The sequence below is a fragment of the Myotis brandtii genome, unplaced genomic scaffold, assembly GCF_000412655.1.
Source record: "Myotis brandtii unplaced genomic scaffold, ASM41265v1 scaffold182, whole genome shotgun sequence".
Taxonomy (NCBI): domain Eukaryota; kingdom Metazoa; phylum Chordata; class Mammalia; order Chiroptera; family Vespertilionidae; genus Myotis; species Myotis brandtii.
The window spans coordinates 1,764,269-1,771,416 of record NW_005356751.1 but is presented as its reverse complement, the minus strand read 5'-3'; the positions used below and the strand labels follow the sequence as shown (position 1 = coordinate 1,771,416).

Below are 7,148 nucleotides of genomic sequence, written 5' to 3'. Positions count from 1 at the left end.
GCCCTGCTCTGAGCCCGACCAGGGGCTGCACCTAGGGATTGGGCCTGCCCTCTGCCACCCGGGAGTGGGCCTAAGCCAGCAGGTCGTTATCTCCCGAGGGGTCCCAGACTGTGAGAGGGCACAAGTGGGGCTGAGGGACATTATCCCACCCCCCCCACCCCCGCCAGTGCACAAATTTTTGTGCACTGGGACTCTAGTAGTTATATAAAATGTATAAATTGTTTTGTCAATAAAATATACCTGGACTTGTCTAAATATTCCAGGATTATATTCATCCAAGTACTTTATGTGCCACACTAAAAAGGTACCATCTACAGGGTGTATAGTAAAAAGCATGTCAGGATTCTTATTCCATTCAGTTAGCAGCATTTCAATCTTCCGATCAAGCAGCACAGTAGGTAGTGGCATTGGTGCACTAGACCATGAATAGGTTCTAGGACTTCCCTCTCGTTCTCCATCTTCATGTTCTGATGATCCTGTACCTGCCTCAGATTCTCTGTCCAGGGATAACTCTGAATCAGAAAATAACTGTATCAGTACATACAAGTTTTAGTACACACTACTAATACTATAAAAATTCATTTATGTACTAGACTGCAAATAAATAGCATACCGTCTTTAGAAACTATAAGTTCCTTTTCCAAATTATGGTCAAGAAAAAAAGCAAAGAAGGAAACTATTTTCTGGTCTGAACAGAAAATTACTATACTACCTCTTACTTTGGATAAAATCAAAATTTAATTCAGACTACCATTATAACCATTAGCAAAATCTATTCCCCAAAAAGTGATATGGCTTCCAAAATAACACAATACTCAAAGCAATATATTATAACAAAACATATGATGGTCACTAAATATTTGTTGAATGAATGGAAAAGTCAAAAGGAAGGAGAGCAGAAAGAAAGAATTACAAACTAAAAGTAGCACCACAAAGAGTTGTTACTTTGAAAAAAAGAAAAACCTGAATATAAGATACTAACCATGGTCTAGTTTCATATGTAAACCCCTCTCTCTCTCCTCCTGTGAATGCTCCTCGTCTTCTCTATCTGCATCGCTTTCATGATCTACCTGCTTTTCAGAAAGTTTTCGTAACTCCTGCATAAATATTTCAGTAGATAATGTAAAATGAAATTCCTTGTTGTTTAACCAATGAACCACAAAGCCACCATTTCCATCATCGATGTTAAATACAGTGCCAACCAAGGCACTTGGAATATCTGTGAAAACAAAAAAGATTTCAATATGAACTTTTAATGGTTTTAAAAATATTGTAAGTGCTGATAAAGATCAATTCCATACCTACACAGAAAAAAGTGCTAAACAAGTCAACATAATTCTAGCAGGATTTGTAAAAAATTTAACTGAATTTAATGATAAATATAAATATTAAGAACTAATGACATAGACTTATATGGAATTAAATTACTAATTAAATACTAAATACACCAAATGTACAAACCTTTATTGAATCCTGGTTTGGGGACAGAAGAACAAAAAGCTAAACAGAAAAGCAACTATAAAAGACATTGCTGAGATATCTGGAGTAATTTAAATTTAAATATGAACTGAATATTAGAGGTTATGGAATTACTTCTAATTTTCTTAAGTATAATAATGATATTGTGATTATGTGAAAGAATTTCCTTATTCTTAGAAGACACTTGCTAAAGTATATATTGGTGATGTACCATGATATGTGTCACTTATGTTGAAAAGATTCAGAAAAAAATTTACACAGGGGGCAGGGGCAGACTAGAGAGGTCAATGCAGGAAAAAGGGGGACTATGTAATACTTTCAACAATAAAGATTTTTTTTTAAAAAAGAAAAAAATTTTACATACATGTGCCCACATACATGAGTCCACACCCATGTGCTCACACAAACATAAACATATATGTGTGTGTATACAGGCAGAATAAAGCAACTGTTGCAAAATGGTAGCAATTATTGAATCAAAATGGAAGAACTGAGTGTTCACTGTACTATTCTTCCAACTTTTCTGAATATTTGAAACTTTCCTAAAAATTTTGGGGGAAATAATGATAAGGAAGAACACAGGAAGGCAGGCAGAATTCTAAGTATATCAGGTTTTCTCCATTTGAGGTAACCGAAATTCATGATATAAATTATTCATATAAAATAGTATAACTCAAAAAATTAATCTCTTTAATTCCAATGTACATTATAAATAATCTATTCAACAGAAAGAAAAAAACCATTGTCCTCTATTTAAAAAAAGAGAAAATCTAAAGATAAGAGCACAGAATATTCTAGTAGTGTTCTAATAATAAATATCTTTGTTAAATAAGCTCCATGTTGTTCTTTCTTGCCAATTCCTGGATGGCAGTCCTGGTTTTCTGAGTAAAATAAAACAAATCATGTAAAAGAAGACTTGTAAATTAATCTTATAAACCAGTACATCCCATATGTACCTATGTAGTATTCTTGCTAAAAATGTTTAACCTAACTCTTATCATGAACAAATACTCAAACAACTGCAAGACATTCTAAAAGTAACTGAGAGATAATTTTTTTGAGACTGAGAGACTATTTTTGACAACTGAGACAGAGGGACTATTCTAGTTTAGAGGAGCTTAAAAAGAAATAACAATCAAATGCATTAAAAAAAAGAATCGACTTTAAGAAATAAAACCAAAAACATTAAAAAAATCGACTTTAATATAAGCTATATATTTGATGATATTATTTTATCCATGTTCCTTGCATGTGATAAGCGTACTATGGTTAGGGAAGAAACTCCTCTTCTTTTAGAAGACGTATTTTGAAATATTTATGTAATGTTGTAAAATATTTAGGAATGAAGGATAATGTCAGTGACAACTTTACTTTCAAGTGGCTCAGCCAAAAATGTGGGAGGAGGGAGCAAAGACATATATGGGCAGAAGAGGGAGACTAAAAGCATACATATAAGATGGTAACTGATGAGTTTGGGTAAAGGGTATATGGATATGCTTTCGGCTTTACTATGGGTTCAAAAATTTTCCTGAAAAAAAAAAAAGGTGGAGAAGAGTCCTATAGTACAAAGTTATTTGCATTTAGCAATCAACTTGGTCACCCTAGATGTTATGTTGTATTTACATACACTAACTACAAATGCATAATGTTAAGTATTTTTTTCAAAATGATGAACATATGCAGTCCTTAGACTCAAGTGATATGAAAATCATCTATCACAGGGAACAATCCTTCTATCCTATTCCATTTCATTAGAATAGTGTGTACAGTTAAAAAGCCAAGCTTTCTAATATGCGTTGAGTTTACTGCATACTATCACTAATTGCATTTTGCTTAAAGTTACATCTTCATGACAGTAATGCAAGGTTCTTTCTTTTTTTTTAAAAAAATATATATTTTATTGATTTTTTACAGAGAGGAAAGGAGAGGGATAGAGAGCTAGAAACATCGATGAGAGAGAAACATTGATCAGCCGCCTCCTGCACACTCCCCAGTGGGTATGTGCCTGCAACCAAGGCACATGCCCTTGACCGGAATCGAACCTGGGACCCTTGAGTCCGCAGGCCGACACTCTATCCACCGAGCCAAACCGGTTAGGGCGCAAGGTTCTTTTTAAAAGGTTAAAAATTTAGCCTGGCTGGTGTTGCTCAATGGTTAAGCATCGACCCATTAACGAGAAGGTCATGGTTCAATTCCCAGTCAGGGCACGTGCCCAGGTTGCAGGCTCCATCCCCAGTGTGGGGCATGCAGGAGGCAACCGATCAATGATTCTCATCATTGACGTTTCTATCTCTCCCTCTCCCTTCCTCTGTGAAATTAATAAAAATATTTTTTAAATGACTACAACTTTATATAACTATAGTTCTACCTGCAATGTAATGAAATTTATAGGCCTTCTCATATGTTTTTCAGGCAGAAAGAAAACAATGCCCTTAAAGAAAAGCTTTCAAATACGCTTTTGCCAACACTGGACCTGCATCAAAATACTTCTCAACCACATGGGACAAAAAAGCAAAAAGAAAATATCAAGGTTAAAGGAAAAAATATCTTTCCCTAGACATATCTTTCTTGTAAGACAAGAAAGTCTATGGAAGTAGAAAACAAGACATGCTGAGACACAAGGAAAAGTATGCAAAAATATATTTAGATTGTTATAAAGAAGAGTTGAGTAGAAAGAATAACAGTGAAAACATAAAAAGGGGATAAATCACAGTAATTAACCAGGCCGCCACCACTTGTGCTCCCAAGTTCAAATAAAGTTCACTTTACTTAGAACCCCTGCTGTATTCTAGACAGAAAAAGGTGCTCAAAATACTTACCTGAAGTTATTCCCTGAGAATCACATAATCTATATTTAAGATAAAATGGAATATTAACATAAAGAACAGGTTATAAAAGTAGTCTCACTTTTTTATTTATTTACCTTATTTCAGCATATTTATAAGAAAGAAAACTTTTACTATCCTTTACCTGTGGCAGGATTGATGCTCGCTGCAATGTGAAAATGGCACAGTGCATTTGCATGATGGGAAATGTGTCTTTGTACTTCATGCGTTGTCATCTGATCAGGCATTAATTCAGTGTGAGTTACAAGAACAGAAGACCTCCTTTGTCCTTTTCTTAAATTTTTCAAATGGTGTATTGTCTAAAATAGAAAAATAATTTTTAATCCAACTTTCAGAAGTCTAGTAAGTGCCGATCTAAGTACTTTTTATTAAGGATTTTATGATTTTCTTCTCTGTAAAACCTGATATTTTAAAGGAAACTCTCTTCACTACAGTAGAACAATTCAAAATGTAGTCTCCATAGTTCTTGCATATTTTATAGTTCAAGGCAGAAGTAGCTGCTCAGAAATACTTAACATTATCTATAAAAACCCCTATTAAGATTTGGAGTACAGAGTCTAGTTTTTTCAGGATATCCCAGTATTGACATGAAATTTACTGTTCATAAGAGGAAAAAAGTTTTCCAAGTCTTGCCCTAACTGGTTTGGCTCAATAGGTAGAGCATCAGCCTGCAGAATGAAGGGTCCCAGGTTCGATTCCGGTCAAGGGCACATGAAGAGTTGTGGGCTCAATCTCCAGTAGGGGGCGTGTAGGAGGCAGCTGATCAATGATTCTCTCTCATCATTGATGATTGTCCCTTCCTCTCTGAAATCAATAAAAATATATTTAACAAATTTTTTTTCCAAGTCTTCCTACCAGGAAGAATATTTCTCCCCGAAAGTCTCACTTAGAACTAAACAGTCAGTCGAACAGTCTACTTTATGATCTCTATTATAAAGAAGAGGGTACAAAAATAGAGAATAACAAGGGGAACCTAGCCAGGAAAGACCTCATGATAGTGACCAATGAGATCTGTTTAAATTGAGATATGTCTATATGAAAAAATTCTCTACTAACATACGGGATCATATGAACTATTTTGACATGGGTCCCTATCACTCATTCTCTGCATGATTTTTTCTCTATACCATAACTCACCCTCACAGTACTTCCTTATTTTGTCATATTGCCATGCTGTATAATAATTTCCCCTTCTTTTCTATTGTTCCTCACATTCAATCAAATGAAGCATCATCTCAAGTCTTTCTCCATTAAAGTAACACATCTTGTCCTTTCTTTTAATTTCCACAGCCCTTCTCTCTTTTCATATGGAAAACAGTATCAGTTCTAATGTGTGTCCTCCACCTCTGGTCTCCCTCCTAAGGAGTTGCTTATTTCTTTGACAATAGGGTGAAGGTGGGTATTAGAGACTTCCTGCTCCACACTGCTTATCAAATTATTTTCACTACATCTTTGACATTTATCATTAGTTTTAATTAGATTGGCACAGCTGGTATAATACTGGCTGCTTATTTTCTCCTAGGAATGCAGTTAGGAGTTTCATAGGAAAGGATTTCAGAAAGCAAAATAACTTGTAAGTCAGATAATTAGGCTTTTACTATTAAAAGCAATTTTAACATTATTAAAGTGTAGCAAAATTTGCCAAACCACAGATTATACATGTTTACTTATATTTTTGCTTTTATTTTATACTAGAGGCCCAGTGCACGAATTCATGCACTGGTGGGGTCTGGCCAGCTTGGCCCCAATGGGGGTGGATCAGGGCCAGGTCTTTTGGGGAGAGGAGGAGATGGTGTGAGGTTGGCTGGCTGGCCCGTCCTGATCAGGGCCCGATAAGGGCCGGGCCAACTGGGGGATAGGGGCATGGGCGATTGGCCAGTGGGCCCCGCCCCGGATTGGGGGGGCCAATTAGGGGTAGGGCCGGCCATGGGGAGCGGCTATGGGCCGGCCAGCCCTGCCCCCGAATGGGGTGTGGGGGCCTATCAAGGGCCAGTGGCCTGGGGGAGGGGCCATAGGTAGTTGGCCAGCCTGCCCTGCCCCTGATTGGAGTGGGGGGCCGATTGGGGGCAGAGCTGGCTGGGGGGAGGGGCTGCAGGCTGAATGGGCTGGTGATGGGGGTGGGACCAGCCAGCGGGAGGGGCCGCAGGCACTTGGCCTGCTTGTCCTGACCCTGATCGGGGTGGGGGGGCTGAAGGAGGTTGGCTGGCCAGCTGTGCTCCCTATTGGGGTGGGGAAGGCAATCGGTGGGTCCAGCCACCCTGCCGTCGATCGGGGTGGGAGAGGCCAATCAGGGACAAGGCCAGCTGGGGGGAGGGGCCATGGGAGGCTGGCCACAGTGGGCATCATAGCAACCGGTCAATCTGGTCGTTATGGCATTCCAGTTGCTAGCTTTTTATATATATACTAGAGGCCCGGTGCACAAAAATTTGTGCACTCGGGGGGTGGGGGGAGGGGGGGCCTGTGCCCTCTCGCAGTCTGGGACCCCTTGGGAGATAACGACCTGCTGGCTTAGGCCTGCTCCTGGGTGGCAGAGGGCAGGCCCAATCCCTAAGTGCAGCCCCTGGTCAGGCTCAGAGCAGGGCCGATTGGGGAGTTGGGGCGCCGCCCCGTCATGCACAGAGCAGGGCGGATCGGGAGGTTGCAATGCCACCCTCACTCACGCTCAGGGTAGGGCCGATTGGGGGGTTGGGGCACCGCCCCCTGTCACACTCAAGGCAGGGTCGATGGGGAGGTTGCGGCGCCACCCCCTGTCACACACAGAGCAGGGCCCGTGAGGGTGGAGGGGGGTTGGGGCGCCGCACCCTGTCACACACAGAGCAGGGC

General features: G+C 39.7%; 1 protein-coding gene across 1 annotated transcript in view; it reads right to left on the bottom strand.

Moving 5' to 3' along the window:
* The window catches only part of DMXL2 (Dmx-like 2), a 172,161-nt gene that overhangs the window by 85,206 nt on the left and 79,807 nt on the right, over positions 1 to 7,148 (bottom strand). Inside the window, exons 11-13 of the mRNA XM_014537836.1 lie at positions 4,450 to 4,624; positions 983 to 1,219; positions 241 to 512 (exon numbers count right to left, since the gene is read on the bottom strand). Of these exons, the coding sequence (XP_014393322.1) occupies positions 241 to 512; positions 983 to 1,219; positions 4,450 to 4,624 (684 nt within the window). The remainder of the gene's footprint in view (positions 1 to 240; positions 513 to 982; positions 1,220 to 4,449; positions 4,625 to 7,148) is intronic.